Source organism: Lissotriton vulgaris, unplaced genomic scaffold (genome assembly GCF_964263255.1).
Source record: "Lissotriton vulgaris unplaced genomic scaffold, aLisVul1.2 SCAFFOLD_755, whole genome shotgun sequence".
Taxonomy (NCBI): domain Eukaryota; kingdom Metazoa; phylum Chordata; class Amphibia; order Caudata; family Salamandridae; genus Lissotriton; species Lissotriton vulgaris.
The window spans coordinates 101,901-117,511 of record NW_028241507.1 but is presented as its reverse complement, the minus strand read 5'-3'; the positions used below and the strand labels follow the sequence as shown (position 1 = coordinate 117,511).

Here is a 15,611-nt window from a genome sequence, read left to right as displayed (position 1 = left end):
CAGCCTCTCCATTTGGATATGGGTATCAAATAGGTAGGCTTAAGAGCCTACTTATATCGCTTACTCATTTGGCTGAAAATATGATTCACCCTGGAGTTGGCACATTATGCCGCGGCCATACAAGATACCATCAAAGTGGATATATTTAAATAAATTCGAGGGCTGAGCGCTATAAAGAAACAGTTGCTTGCCTTAGTCCTTGGAGATTGTTGGTTACATCCTATGGCAGCCCCTATGCCATCTAAAGTTGCTATGATGACATTTTTCTGGGTCTTTTTTGTAAGCAGGCAGGAACAAAAATTTGTGGATACATTCAACTGGTGATTTTTTAAATGTCAAATCAACAGATTGTTTAGACACATATTGGGACCTGATCACTATTCCATTTGACAGGAAATTATATATTCAATTCCGGGTGGGAATACTGCCACTCTGGTCGTTTACCATAAAATGGGTGGGATCCGAGTCTGCCACAAGTCATTTTTGTAGAACCCATGGTGAATCTGTACCGCATGTTTTGTTTGTATGCCCGGTTTGTGCACAACCAGTTTAGCTTAGATGGCACCTATTTGCAGGCAGCTGGGTGCCACCAGCTATCCTATTGCCTTCCAGCTTTTGAAAACAAACTTTTCCATCCTGCATGTTTGTGGGGTAGCTAAATTATTGGGGTGGGATGCGATCGATAAGATGATTTGTGGTCAAATGATTGGGATCTAGATGGATGCTAAGGGCTTGTGGACCAATTGCTATTTACCTTCAGTTATGAGCTGCTACCACCTGTATTCAACATTTAAAACAATGTAATTATTGGTGCTTTTTGATATTTTACATATTATCTACTTTATTCTGCATTTATTGGATTTTATTGGAACTTTTATGGCCTCAGCCGAAATAAAATTATTTTGATTGATTGATCATTTTTGAACTTTGGAGGTGACTTTAAATCTGAAGCTTTATGCTTTTCTCTCACCCTCTTGAACTAGAACTCTTTATGTACTGCACCAGAGATCCCACGCCTGGACTGTCCTTAACAACTACAAGGTTCTCAAACCAGCAGCTTACTTAGATCTAACATTTCCGGTCCACCTAAAAAAATAGCTAATAGCTTTGCATTTTGGTAAATATCCTTCACTGGCAGATGCCCCAAAGTGGAAAAATACGGATAAAAAAATGTGTTGTCTATGTGGAATATCTAGAGAAGATCTTATCCACTTAATATGCATTTGTAAGACACTTCAGCCAGCACGAGTGACCTTACTAAAAAAGCTTTTGGACAGAGGAATACAATCATGTCGGGCAGCTTTAATTTAAGGGCTTGATCCATCTGACCCTCAGTACAACTATAAATTGGTTATGTTCCTGCGCATACATGAATAGGCAACAGGGTCAATACAGTAATGACAGGGTCCGCTCACAGAAGGCGTAATGTTAGAAATAACTGACTCTGTGGATTATCTATTCTGAGGGAGACATCACAAGGAGGGAGCAAGTGGTCTGGATCACCTGGACGTAGAGACTATTACTCTTATTCATATTGGTTTACTGCTGGTACCGAAATCACTAACTTGTGTCATCTGTTAACTGCCGGTTCTTTTTTGCAGTTGATGTAGAAAAAAGTAGAGAACAGGCATTACTTCACCGAATTTTAGAGTGTACTTATGGTTAACAGTTGATTTTAAATTTGTGATATACTTCTTGGTGTATTTGACTGTTGAATAATTTTAAAATGTGCATCATTCTTTTTAACATAGTTGCTAAAAACAGTGAGGGAAATTTTTAAGGTTTTAATTAACTAAACAATAACATTTTACATTGCATTACATTGAAATATTTATGGGTTCCGACTGACACCTTTTCCCTGACTCTTAGAGTAGGGAATCTTTCCGTTATGGACCATGCTTAATGCATTTTATTATGATCTTTTTGACTAATCTTTGATTTGTGTATCATTGAAATCAATACAAATTAACTTGTGATCTACATAAAGATGATCTACTAGAAGATTTCATTAACAAAACCCTTTCACTGTCTTTATTGACTGAAATTGGAATAGTGATTGAATTATACTTTATGTGATGAAGAGCTCCTGCTCTTCTGTAAAACAACCACAATGATCCATACAATCCCATAAAGATAAAAAGAGCAGGAATTAGCCCAGCTAATGGTAAACTGACATCTCTTAAAAAAGTGATTCTCCCTCCAGCAAACCTATAAAGACAAAATAGGTCATAGTAGTTATCTCAAAATTCAAAAAGGGTAAAGCCACAGGTCCAGAGGAGTGCACTGCATTCTTGTATAAATTGTACTAAGATATGCTAGTTATAATAATAGTTATACTCAAGTCAGGAAAGGATCCATCCCTCTGCCCGTTCTCTAGACCCATTTTTCTTCTCAACCTGGACATGAAGCTCCTGACAGGGATATTATTTGCTGGATTGGAACCCCACCTACAGAAATGAATTGAACCAGCCAGTTGGGCTTCAACCCAGCCAGACAATGAGAGGAAAGTAACAAAAAACTCCTGCACATTGCATAGAGCAAACATTGATCTAAGAAACATGTCTTACTCTTGTTGTTAGATGCAGAAGAGGCCTTTGATATAGTGCTACTTTCCTGTGCAAAACAAGTTTTGCTCAGGAAAGTAAATTGGAAAAAAAAGATTTTCCGTCAATTTGAATCACTTTTGTGATGCAAACACTAAGCAAAATCTTAGTAAATATACCCTTTTGTGACCTATTTCCAAGCCACCCAACTGTGCTTCCTTGTTGAGTATGGTAAGAGGAAGACCTTGAAACAACCTGTATTGTGAACACCACTCCCTCTAACCCTGTGGTTGAAGAGAACGCAGAGAATCTGGGTGGGGCTATACTTTCCCCCAGTCACCATGGTCACTTTTGCTTTCTAGGACAAAATAACACATACTAATGGCTTCAACACTTTCCTTTCCCAATGTATCCCTATTTTCTTCAAGACTGAATTCCCTCCAGCTATCAACCTCACAAACTTTAGGTTGTGGAGGGGGAGGGGATAGGGCTCCCTGTTTAAAAACACCCAGATTATTCCTTTTGAGTCCTTCTGGCATAAATGTGTCTTGCCAGAAGCACAGAGTTTTGCATACACACAAATGCAATATTGGCTTATATACCAGACAATGAAGGCAGGAGTATCACAAGCTCTCATACCAGCTGAGTGATGGTCTAGGGATGGCCCTCACTCAAAGGCACTAATATCCACACTATACAAACTCCTCATTGACACCCCCAACAGACTAAAACACCATGGCCAAAAAGGTGGGAGAAAGAATTAGCAGAGGTCATCTTGTTCAAGGAATGTGGTAAACTGTTTGAGAAGGCACGCACATTTGCCCTAAATGTCGTACACGAAAAAAAGAATACAAAATACTGGATCATTGGTACATTACTCTGGAGCGAGTAGAGAAATAGAATAGCGCTAAGAGTACTCTATCATGGAGATGCTGTGGAGCTATGGGCAGGGTCGGACAGGCTACAGGGAGTTTTGGTGTCCTGCCAAGCCGGGGGCTGATTTTGTTGATGGTTTTAGAGCATGCTTTAAAACCATTTGTTTTCCTATGTTTATTCCAAAGCAAACGCAGGTCCCATCAACAAAATCAGCCCCCACCGCAGTGAATTTAGCCCCCAGCTTGGCAGCACACCAAAACGCCCGGCAGCCTAGCCCGGCCCTGGCTATGTCTACTCTTCTCCACCTGCTGCGGAAATGCCCTAAGTTGGTGAGATTCTAGGACAAAGTGATTAGTGACTTGAATCCAGTGCTCGGGAGCTGGGGTAGGTCGGCTAGGCCGACTATTTCCATCTGGTAGGTCACCGAAATCAACCGAGAGCAAACAGCTAATAATGGCATTGCTAGTAGCTGCTCAAGCAATCTTTGAACTCTGAGGCAAAGTGGAGAGAGGTACTCCTCTCGTGATCATGAGAGGCATACTTCTGGCCACTTTGGAATCCAGAAAGCACTAGAAATATATGTGAATTCAATAGCTGATGATGTGGAATAGAGGATGTCAATTAGATGAAATTAAGTTTTATATATTTTATTGATTGTTTTTGAGTGCATTTATTCGCTGTGATGTATGTATTTTCTGTATATTTTTCTAAATGTATAATTCTCTTTTTGTGTTTATATTTAATAAATTATATATTGTTGTGTATTTGTTTATTCTGAAAGCAGCTTTTGCACAGATTACAACCCAAAGGAGTCTTTGAGTTTGAACCCAGGGGAATTATATGTGTTTGCTTGTCTGTGTGACCCTATCCCCTTGGACTCTAGGAGGTCCTTCTCTTTCTTTGTTTCAGGCTCTGGGGCAAGAACACAATACCTTCACTCTCAGCCTGGCTCTGACAAATCTGGGACATTCTTCCTATAGAGCGACTAACTTTCTCCGTAGACAATAAGCTTAGGGCCTCTGATAATGAATGGCAGTCACTGGTACAGAGTTAGGTGCCCGAATTTAGAAAACTCCCATGCCCAACGTACCCAAGGTCCTGAGACTTATTCCTGACAATAAGACTCAAACTGGGGTTTGTCATTTGTCCGCTACCCTCTATCAGTAGCGACTTATTATAGGAGTATAAGGGACAAAAGTGAGCATATGAAACTCAAGCAACTTACAACACTTGAGTCAAAATGTATTGGGAGCTGATCAAGGCGGAGACGGGCATGCAGGACTGGTAGAGGTAGAGGACATGTTAAACTCAATGTTTTGTTATGAAACATGCTTAACAATCCTAGCCAACCAGCGGTTGTAGGTGATAGTACCCGGTCGGACTGACCATAGCGGGCATCTGGCGTTTCCCTGGGAGGCTGGAAGGGGGGGGGCGTGGTTTTCCACTGGTGGGGGCCGGTTTTGTTACTTGGGCCAGTGTTGCAGCCATGCTGCAATATCGGCCCCCGGTAACAAAAGCACTGTGCTTCATACTGGGGGATTGGTCCAACAAAATAGCCAGGGCTGGTTTGAGTTTCCAGTTCAGCTCTGGGAAAAAGCAGTTAACATAAACTATAATCTGAATAAGAAATACGAATGATGTCCTCCTTTACAACCACCTAAATGTGCAGTTGGAATATGAATTGCTCCCTTACTGCACACCCAATGCGATTGTGTCGGCATTTGAGCCTGTGTTTCTGACACTTCTTGCCGGTATCTCACACTGGGTTAATTGACTGGATATTTAAATAATAATCCAGTACAATGATCTTTCTCGAGCATTCCCCGCCTCCACTGTGTTAGCTCTGCACAAAGAAACTTTTCTGGAAATGCATTCTTCATGTATTTCAGATAATTTTCCATTCTGTTCTGGGCTCTCAGACTCCAACCTCATTCCCCAGGGTTATTTTTATGTTCTATATTAGCAATCTATTATTCTTTGTTCATTGAATAGCTCCTACCCTGGGAATGCCACATTTGCTTCCTGGGAGTTAATGGTTTTTTCGGACAGTTAAAGAAATGAATAGCCTTTTGCCCTTTGCAGTGACCTTGCTGAGAGATCAACCCTCGCTTTTCTATTGCTGGCTCACCCACTCCATTACCAAAGGGCTGTACGCGACCACGTGCGTGCCCGAATAGAACGAGTTCCGGTCGACGTGATGGCCGGTTTCCTCCCAGCTCGGAAAGTGGGCTCTGTTCTCTCTCTCAAAGGAATGAATCACTCATTTCTGAACAGTGCCAAACACTGTTAGGTTCTAAGATATTTCTTTGTAGCAGTATGCCTCAAACATTCCCCCTTGTTAAAGCGTTCACAGACCCTTATTTCAGAAAAGATGATGGCTGAACGGTGACCAGCTGCATGTTGCAACCCTAGTTTTTCCCGGCATTTTCAGCTGCTTTTTTTTCGTAGGCGCCGTTGGATATCAAGGAGAGCTCTGTTAAGGTCCTGGGCCCAACTTGAGCACTACGGGAAGACGTATAATCGTAACTGATGTCGCATAAGTGTGGTTAAGTATGCCTTTACTGGTAGCTCTTGAAGAATACAAAGGAATATATTTTAAACACCCTCTTTCTGCCGGAACAGAGGGTTTCATTAGCAGAAACAGCCTCGAGGTCTCTTTGATGAATAGCATTCTCCACATTATAATAACGAAGTTTGGAAGACGCTTGGGGGCGGGAATGGGGGCATATGCAAATGCGGTGAGTTGTTATTTCATATTTTATTCACCGGGTGCCTGGCAACATCCCGTTCGTTAAAGAAGCAGGAATATCTGTTCTGGAAAAAATGTAACCTTCACTTCACAACACGCATTAAAATGATTTGTGGTCCATATTTGTTGTTTACGTAATAATATGTGTCCCTCCAACTGCATTGCCATATGGCAGAGTACATTCATTTTGTCTACAGAAATGTAGCATAGGTCCTGGGTATCTGAGACATTGCTGTGTGCATTTAAGTATGCGGCGTACAAACATACAAATACGTATATCAACATTCCAACACGCATTCAGGCATGCGCAATTAAATAACGCATGTGTAGGTATACAATTTTCAAACATGTTTGCATGCATATAGTTATGCATAAATGCAGACTTGGATTCAATAATCTATGTGCAGGCACGTATTCTAATGCATACAAACATACCTGTGCAGTACCATACAGAGACGTTTTAAGGCATGGTCAAAGTGGGCTCTGATCCAGGGCCCCAGCCTTTCATCAGGGAGGGGGGGCTGATAGAACCAGCTCTGTTCTGCAGACAGTCTTGCCCTGATGACCTTAAATAGTTCTTAAAGGTATTGTTTTAAATACCGTGTCCTCTTAATTTATTTTCAATGTGGGCGATGTGTGAGTCTATTACAGACATTTACAGATTTTTTTTTGTTTGTTTTTGATTCATGTACTATCCATAAAAAGTTATTTTAGATCAAAATACGACCTCATATATGAGAAATGAGAGGGTGTCAGAGAGATTGTTTGCAGCAATATTAGTGAGCCGCTGCTGAATTACAATAGTGAAAACACACGTGGTCCCTGAATATTAGATGGAAACTCATTTAATTTTTAGACCACTGTGCCTGTTCACTGTCAATAACCTGGCCAAAGAGTGCATGAAAGAGCTGAAAATGGATCATAAATTGAAAGCTGTTCCTAAAAGGGGCCCCCAAAATTCTTTAGGGCCCCAAATTCTTAAGATGTCCCTGTACATACTTGCATGCAATGTGAAATCAGACGAGGACACTGACATAAACCCATCTGATCCGGCTATTTGCATATTCTAACACGTAAATACTCAATTTATCTTTGACTTCACCTTGACTTTCCTCAAGAAGTAGAAACGATAGACAACTTGAGTCAACTTTTATTTTGCAGGCATACCATTTAATTTACACTTGCTTCTTGGTAATCCATTTAAAGTTAATTGATTCTCTTTTGCACCTATTGATGCTTAAACTGTAAGCTGCTTTGTTGTCTGCCACCTCCCCCCCGCCCACCTCCGCACCCCACCACTCTCCCCTACCCCACTCTACACCATGGCCTTATGGGACACATTCCACCAATTTTCAACACTTTCAGCACTGCTTCACACCTCTCAGACATCCCTTTTCCACCTAAACATGCCCCACGTTTCCCCTAATCCCAGGTTCCAATGAGAATTTACTAAAAGACCTCTGATTGACAGCACTGAAAGACATCCCCATGACACTGCCACCAATCATCTTCTTTGCCTGTAAACACACCATTGAACAACAGGGGACCAGTGTATGCAAAGTCTTCCACGATAAACAAAATCAGCTGCACTCGGACACTTAGGTCAAAGTGACAAAATATGTTAATTTCAGTGCTTAATTTAAGCCGATGGCTGACAGTGCTCAGCACCGGCACTTAATTATCAACGCCATACTTAGGACACTCTGCCACACGGTGGCTGCTTATGGAATTTGGAGATGAGCAGAACAACGGTTGTTTATGAATACAATATACGTAAAAAATTACCAACACCTGCCTCCCCAATCATTCCTTTAGCTTTGGGGACCTGAAATAATCTGAACTTTCACCCCTGCAGGTGAGAGAGATGGTTAGTAGCTGTTTTTGGCAGCAATGACAGGGGCAATGGGTGGCGCAAGCTGCAGTGGCCTCCTGGTCAGGGCCCTGGCACTTATTACTTTACAAATTAAGCACTGGTTTATGTATGGATTTGTTTATATAGTTGTGGCTTTCATATAACGTTACTCTTAAGCCTGAGGTGAAATGTTATCTTCCATTTAGAAACCATAGGTTTATCACAGAATTTCTACAGGGGCAATAGTGAATGGACAGCAGCCCAGCGTGTGTGTTCCGCAGCACACAGAGGGGACTTAATACCAACAGAAAAGAATATCTTTAAAATATTTGTTCTATCAAAATAAAAATGAAACAGACTAATGGCACTAGATGCTTTCAATTGATTGTTTATGGGCATGATGGTAGAATGCAGAAAGAAGGCTAGAGTCCTTATTTGGCCAATACAGAGATATTACGAGGGAGAAAGTGGATGGAGGATTTTAATATGAAGGTTAGTTTCAGCAAAGTTATCACCATAGCATTAGAACACATTTGTGATCATGACAGTTTCTATTACACAAATATATTTCTGCAAGACCGAGTTATGTCAGTTGAAACAGGATGTACAAAAACACTCTCATACCCTCATTATGAGTGACCTGGTAAAAAGGTTAGGCACGTGGATCTAAATATTGCAGGATGTAGTTCTTTATGAAAATGTGTTCTGTAGGTAAACTGCACTATGTATCTTATTTCTTTGAGTGTAGAATACAGATTTTGTGATGTTTCTTTTTTGTAACCTCACTCTAATTATCTACATGATAGAAAGCTATGGAGCTACTTTCTTTTGGCAATTGCTACAAACGCATTGAAATTAGGTCATACATGGGCAAAGGTGAGTGGCAATAACATATCTAAATAATAAAGGACCCTCTATTAAGTGTTACTATCGAGTGGAAATTATTAGCCTTGACACAAAAACAAAGCATTTTGAATGATTACATAAGTGCATGTAGCAAGTGGAAAGGTGAGGGCAAATATATCTTCCTGGTCAGAAGATTGGCTCTATCTTTTTAATGTAAATTGATCCCATTGATTGGCAAGGCTGGTCTGGCTCTAAGTGCCAGAGGCATAACTATCATCAGCGCAGAAGAAATGGGGGACGGGGAGAACAGGACATGAGAGACCTGCTATACCTCACAAATGGCTGTCATTTACTACCTAAGTGGGAATTTCATTCATCACATTATGTTACTTTTGTTACCCCCCCTAGTAAGTGCAGGTGCTATTTCAGCACTAGCATTCATATATGTTTAACCCCAGACTTTCAGTGTCCATGCTGAAAGCAAGTACTTTTTTATGTTAGGTGTGTGTATGTGTGTGTGTGTCTATGCATGTGTGTGTGTGGGTGTGTATCTAGGTATGGATCTGTGTGTGTGTCAGTTGGAAGGATGTGTTTGTTTATATAAAAATCCTAGGATTCATCTTCACGTGAATATGTCTACACACTTACAATTTAAGAAACTTCAAGAAGGACCGTTCTACACATAAATCACTAATTTTCAGCCTGTTTAATCATAGACACATTTTTTTTAAAGAACGCTTGTTGGCATTTCTTTAAGAGTCTTTGCTAAGCACAGAATGATTCCTTGTGGTGTCTTAGTGCGCTCTCTGAGTCAATCCTTCAGAACCTTTTTGCCTGTGGTGCTGTGGAGGGGTAGACAGTTGTCTTGCTGATGTTGGCCAGGTGGTTATGGTTCAAATGTCAAACATGTTTACTGAGTTCCTTCATGCGTGTAAGGCCACTGTGTGTCTATTTTGTTGGAAATTATTATCGGTTTAATTATCCTAGTTAATAGCATCCACGTGTAAGTTAATAACAAAGGGTGGGGTTGAGTAGGGTTGCCCATTTTCTGGAACTGGCAAGTCTTTTTGCCTCATTCTGTGCGTTTTCATGACTACAGGGCTAACGTCATAGGGCACTCCATGGAGCTTGGAGTTCTATTACTTTATATTATTGGATAAATGTCCCAATAATTCTAGTAAGAATGGATTCCACCAAACCCTAGCATGTGTTGCTATGGATAACACGTAGACAAAACTAGTGCAGGTTAAAAAGGCTATATTAATGAAATGATACTCACATAAATATGGTCAATATGCACTCCCGGGAAATATAAAAACTCTGGTCAAGAATAATTTTACTAATGCTTGACAATATATAATGCAGTATATCACACTACCTACACATCTATGAAACATGTTAAAAAATATATGGTTGCTAAGTGTGAGCCACCAATGTAGGGCTATATTGGCAGAGCCCATTTACTAACATGCTCAAAGATGCAAGCATGTTAGAAACACTGTACCTACTTTTCATGACGTTCTGCAACAATGCCTATGAATGTCTCACACCAAGTCAACTCCTCTAAATGTGATGACAAATCAGACTGTCTACATTGCAAGGATAATTTGTCACTGTGTGTTCGAAAGCCAACACCAGACTTTGGTGTAACCAATGGCAGATCTAGAGGTGTCTCCTCATGAGATATTCCCTCCATCTAGAACATACTAAATTGAATGGTTATACAGCGAGGGCAATTTACCAATACCTCAGGCCCTAAACTAGGCCTCTGTTATTGTTGATGGTAATATTACTTCACTCTCATCACTACGAGGTGTGCATTTGTTTAACAGTGTCTTAAGAGCAAGATCAAAATCAAATCAAAACAGGAGCACAGATGTATTTTACTTTGACGTGTTGGGTATTCTGATACCAAAGCACAATGGAATGAAGTGCTTTAAAGTATAAAACATCAAAATTCCAAAATATTTTTTATAAAATATATGTCTGCTTGGAGTCTGAGGCAAGATCACAAATTATGTGTAGTAAAATAGCACACTAAATGTTTGTATTTCATTGAGCGATACAGCATAGAAGTGACTATCACTCCTCGAAGATACTAAAGCTCTTCAATGGGTAATGAGTTAGAAGTAAGAATGGCCCTTTTTGCCTTTCCTGAAAATCCCCGTAGATTTCAAAAATTAGTATCCACACGTTGTAATAATTTAAATGTGTATATTTCTGACGGATATTATGTACATTACATTGCTCTTCTTTGATGCCCTATTTTTTTTATTGGCTTGTCATAACATTTATTTTGCCTTTAATTCCTCCTTTATCTGCATCTTTCTGCTTGCTTTCGACTTTTCGCCTGCTGTACACCACTTTGATGCAATATTTTGGCATGAGAAAGGTTATTTGGTATTTCAACTGAAAAAAAAATCCCCACAGAAAAAATAGCAATTGGAAAAACCGTGATCTGTACTTTCTTAGTTTTTACTTGCAGCTTGTGACATTAATCTTGCTACATTTTTATTAAGTACCAAATAAGTATGGCTATCGGTTGAAGAAATAGGAATATTTGTCACAAATATTTTTGAGATTAAAATAACTATTATGGCCAAATTAAATACATGTCAAAAGTTTTTTTAAGAATCTCTGTTGTGTGCTAAGCTCTTCTTCCAGATAATTGTTCCTTAGGCTTTATGGTGTGGCTTTTGTTTTACAAAAGATCTAATCTGTTTTCTTCCTAACTCTTTAGGTAAATATTTAACATGAGCAGAATATATTTGCTTATCTGCTATCTATCTCCTCTGATCAGGGTTGTTCCACACTTTGGGATAAAATCACACACTAACATGTAAGAGTGAAACAGGTGATCATTTTTGTAATCTTGTGTGCCTTCTTCCTTCAACTTATGAAAGAATAAACTCAAAAGAGAAATTGAGAAAATTGCGTGAATGCCTGGGTTTTATTTAATAAACATACAATAAATAGCCACAGCCAGCGAGTTATAGTTGCTAATAGAGGGGGAGGGGGATTCTGACAAAAAGCTTGCCTTTAGTAATGTTCCCTATTGACTTGGGACAGCAAATTGATAAATCAAATTATTGAAAACCAAATAATTTCATGGTCTGTCTCCATAACAACACATTCATTATCCAGATAACAGTGACGTGCTATAATTTGAATCTCACAGATTTCATGGAACTCATACTAAAGTAATTTGCCTATAAGAGCTTGTTCATGACATAGTTGTTAAAAATTGATTTAAAACGGAGTTTGATTCCGTGTTAAACACGCGTCTGGGTGGGTTGGGCAGCTGCATTTTTAGTAACACATCTGTAATCTTTGAAAGTGACCCTGGGGGGAAAAAACGGATAAAAATCAGACATAAGTAACAGAAGCTATTCATAACTCCTGTCAATGTGAAATAATTTGCACCTGTAAAATAATTGGAATTGCTAGTTTTGTTGATTCATAAACACATTGGTGGGTGGTCTGTAACCCCTTCATACCACCATTCAAACCTCTCCTTGCTTTTGTCCTTCATATGCACTACCTTTCAAGTTTATTAATGCTCAGCTTGAATGTGAACACATGAGAACACATAATTGTGAATGTGTCATTGTCCATATTAATATTATTAATTTTGCCTCGCTTTTGTAAGGGGAAAGGGCTGTTTGGCTCGTTTCTCGAGGAGGGAATCGTCATATTCCATTCTTGAACATAAGGGCATATACATTCATGCACGCTTGCACACAGGCAAGGATGTGCGTCCATGTGAGTGCACAACCTTGCACAATTAGGATAGGAATCTGAGGTATATTTAGAAGCCCCTATCGCCACCACAATGTCACTTTTAGTGATGTTGTGGTGGCGATAAGGGCTTCTCCCTATTTACAAGGTTGTGTTAAGCCACATAATTTGGCTTAACGCTGCCTTGTAAATCAGGCACCCCTTCATGCTGTACTTAGCATGAAAGGGGAGGGCAATGGGTGTTGTGGTGGGCGTTCCACTAAAACACCCATTGATTTTGACACTGCCCCATATTTACAAGGGCAGCTTAAATATGGGGCAGTGCCAAAATTAAGACAAGGGAAATCCTGGTCTTAAACAGGCGAACCAAGGAGAAATCCTTTATTTCTCCTTATTTTCGCTGTTCAGTGTGTGCTGCATTGTGCACCACACATAAAAACAACACATTGACAGTAATTGTTTATGTGCAGGAAGGTGACCCTTCCTATACATAAAAAATAAAATAAAAAAAGACATTTTGCAACTTCTATGTGTGCTGCATGGAAGTTTGAAAACGCTATTTAAAGACTGTTTATGTGCAGAAAGGGAGACCTTCCTGGACTTAAACAATCTTCCCTCAATGCGGGTACCCTTGCACTATGGTGCAAGGATGTCTGCATTGGCTCAAAGCTGCTAAATCTAGCGCCAGCCTAGGGGAACGCAGGGCTTCACCATATTGTTGTAAATATGGTGCAGCCCTGCGTTTCAGAAGTGTGTGGAGCACAGAGTTAAGCCAAGGAGGCCAATGCCAAGCTCCGCTACTTCTCTAGTAAATATGGCCCAATGTCTCAAAAGTTAATGTGAAATTAATGTACTGGATAAAATCCAAGACGTTAAAAAAAAAAATCTGTGTAATATCATTTGGAACTCCGACCATCCTAGGGTGACTGTCCCATGTTATTCCATTTTCACCGATTAGAAAAGAGGCATTATTCGATGGACTACCTTTTATTTCCAAGACTTTAAAAAAATTGGATATCAAAGAAATTGGAGCTGAGTTGCAGCAATTCATTTTTTGTTTGTATTTTTATGTTGTAATGACCAGCAATTTATTTTTCAACACTCTAGTGGCCCCTCGAGTGATATTTCCCTCTTCTGTTCTAATTGTGTGGGTGTGTGGTATTTATCAATTCAACATATAATTAATCTTTTCTAAGTTTACCAAACACATTGCACCAATTAAACACCAAGGAATTTAACTGCCATTGAAATGTCAGCATGCGCAATTAATTAGGTTGCTGGAGCAGTAATTTTCAGATTAGGGATACAATCGAGCAGCAGGTCTGGCTAACATTGTAAAAGGAGTCCACATTAACACAAATAGACTCAGTGCAACACATTGACACTTCTATTTTTCTGTCCCAAGGGATAATGAAATCAATGGGTGTTTTAGAATAACAGTCATGCACAGTGACATTAAACTACTAAAAACCATAGCCTGATATTTAATTTACAGCCATCACTGAGGATAATCTAAAACCTATCGACTACTGTTTTGTATATCAATTTTAGGAAAAGAAAAGAAGTTTGAATGCCAATTTCGAATTTATAAAATGTGATCTAATAGTGTATTTTACTCTGTTGGCGCTGTTGGTAGCCACAACTGTGGGGGAATACATACCATCCTCCGTGGGTACGTAGATGTTCATGTAAAGACAATCCTCACTTTGGTCTTGAACATAGGAAATGACAGTGTCCAGATTAGCCGTAAACCATACAGGCAGCATGTCGTTCAACAAGGACCTGTCGTCTAGGTACTGTGGGCAAACAGCGGCGAACTGAGTGGCGTTCCTGACCCCGGTCCAGGAGGAGGGCGGCTCTGGAGGCTGGAATCGCCTCTCTCCCGTTGGAGGGGCAGCATAGGGCACTCCCAGGTACTGCTCTACTGGCCCCAGCATCTCGTTGGGCAAAGGCGTTCGCGTGCCCCTGATTTTGCCAAAGTTTGTTGCTACAATTGGGTGCTGTGCTTGACCATCAAGAGGCCGGAACCTCATTGTTAGGACTGTTATCCAGACGAGGGCATAGCAGTTCACCATGACGCAAAGCGGGGGAGAGACGAGAGGCAGCCATGACAGTCCCTTTGGCCTCGACATTGTTTACATCAACATGGGAAAAGTTCAGCCCCCCCACAGAAATGTGGCGCAGGAGTGAACTCTGTGAAAAAATGTGTTGGCGACAGAAAAAAGAAAAGAGGGTGCAAGGGATTGCCCTTTTCTTTGAGAGTCGCAGGGCTCCTCTGTGCGCTGTTCCCTTTACAACTGTGTCGTTGCCATTAACTCATTCTAGTTTCAGAACAAAAGGCACCTTCTTCTGAGTAATCCATCTCTGATCTCCAGGCCTCTCTGGTTCCTTGACTCACTTCCCTGCAGAAGAGAGATGTCTGCTCAGCATTGCGTGAAATTATGCCTTGCTGGGAGTTCCAGGCAGATCAGTCGACCTGTGAAGAAGAGAAGCAAACAGTTCAGACAAGTGATGTAAAACAACCAGACAACTTCTGTGCTTCACAGATCTTCCGTGGGTGATTTGTACTGTTTTGCACGGCTACATTTGCATAGTATGAAAAGCAAAACCGTTTTTTGGATTTCTATTTCAGGTTTTTTTAGCACAACATACCAACAAAACCTCAACAGCTATTCCCAGTATCATCCCTACAGGAAACATTCGCTTCTGCTTGTATTTCAGACTCATAATCTTCCTGTTCAACAAGCAGCCATTGACTTAAGGCGGCTGCACAAAAATAAATGAGGAAGACTGCCAAAGGTTGCTACATGAACTCGTTTTTTCTATGTTATTATCACTACCAGTCCACTTAATATGAGAAATATCTACACAGGGTGGCAAATAAAATATTGCTATCCAGGTAAATCAGTTCTGCGAAAATAGGTGCACACATGATATGATAGATTTTATTGTGTATGTGTGACCCAAGTCCCATCCATCACATGTGTATTCTGGTGCACGACAGACC

General features: G+C 40.3%; 1 protein-coding gene across 1 annotated transcript in view; it reads right to left on the bottom strand.

Moving 5' to 3' along the window:
* LOC147671277 (neuroligin-4, X-linked) overlaps positions 1–14,977 on the bottom strand; it is a 504,082-nt gene extending 489,105 nt beyond the window's left edge. Inside the window, exon 1 of the mRNA XM_086948104.1 lies at positions 14,265–14,977. Coding sequence (XP_086804230.1) covers positions 14,265–14,736 — 472 coding nt within the window. The 5' untranslated portion in view covers positions 14,737–14,977. The remainder of the gene's footprint in view (positions 1–14,264) is intronic.
* Positions 14,978–15,611: the final 634 nt, after the last annotated feature.